This window comes from Penaeus monodon, chromosome 27 (genome assembly GCF_015228065.2).
Source record: "Penaeus monodon isolate SGIC_2016 chromosome 27, NSTDA_Pmon_1, whole genome shotgun sequence".
Taxonomy (NCBI): Eukaryota; Metazoa; Arthropoda; class Malacostraca; order Decapoda; family Penaeidae; genus Penaeus; species Penaeus monodon.
This window is the reverse complement of record NC_051412.1, coordinates 26,783,221-26,783,813: the sequence shown is the minus strand read 5'-3', so window position 1 is coordinate 26,783,813 and position 593 is coordinate 26,783,221. Positions and strand designations below refer to the sequence as shown.

General features: G+C 33.7%; 1 protein-coding gene across 13 annotated transcripts in view; it reads left to right on the top strand.

Annotated features, from left to right (window-relative positions):
• The window catches only part of LOC119590744 (protein FAM98A-like), a 12,115-nt gene that overhangs the window by 1,866 nt on the left and 9,656 nt on the right, over nucleotides 1-593 (top strand). For all 13 annotated transcript variants that reach the window (XR_005230285.1, XM_037939451.1, XM_037939448.1 and 10 more), the window contains exon 3: nucleotides 368-522. Coding sequence is in view for 12 of the 13 variants with exons in the window: in XM_037939451.1 (XP_037795379.1) it covers nucleotides 368-522 (155 nt within the window). In the remaining variant the exon portion in view is untranslated. The remainder of the gene's footprint in view (nucleotides 1-367; nucleotides 523-593) is intronic.

Genomic DNA, 593 nt, shown 5'->3' with positions numbered 1-593 from the left:
CCTTTTCTTTCATGTTCTGAATTGGAAGTTTGATGCAGGTTATGTCTGTGGTTTTGGTTATGTATTTGTATATTTATATTGTGTTTAAGATTCTTTTTCTTTCTTTCTTTCTTTTTGTGAGAGTGATTTATTTATAGATAGAGTATTTTTTATGGAGATAAGTGTCATGATTGAAACTAAGTAATGAAGGTATCATGTTAAGAGAATTATATTTAGTAAGAATGACTATTCATTTTTATGCAGAATAGGTGACCTACCAAAAGGGAGTTTAACCAAGTATTATTATTATTTGAAATGTGCTGGATAATATCTGCAGAAGTGAGTAACAGATAATAGAAATAATGATGATAATTTCCTATTCTTCTAGGATGTCCTCATACACAACTGACTGAAGGACCTGTCAGCCAGCGATTGACATCCACAGAAACGCGGCTTCTGTTGCTGGATTTCCTTCTGGCTGAACTTATGGCAGCTCGCATGTTATCCAGTGCCACCCCTGAGCAAGGCATGACAGTGGAAATGGTATGATTATTTTCTCTTATTATTATTTGCCATATGAATCTGTAGGTGACAAATAAAAATGTGTTGAAAGA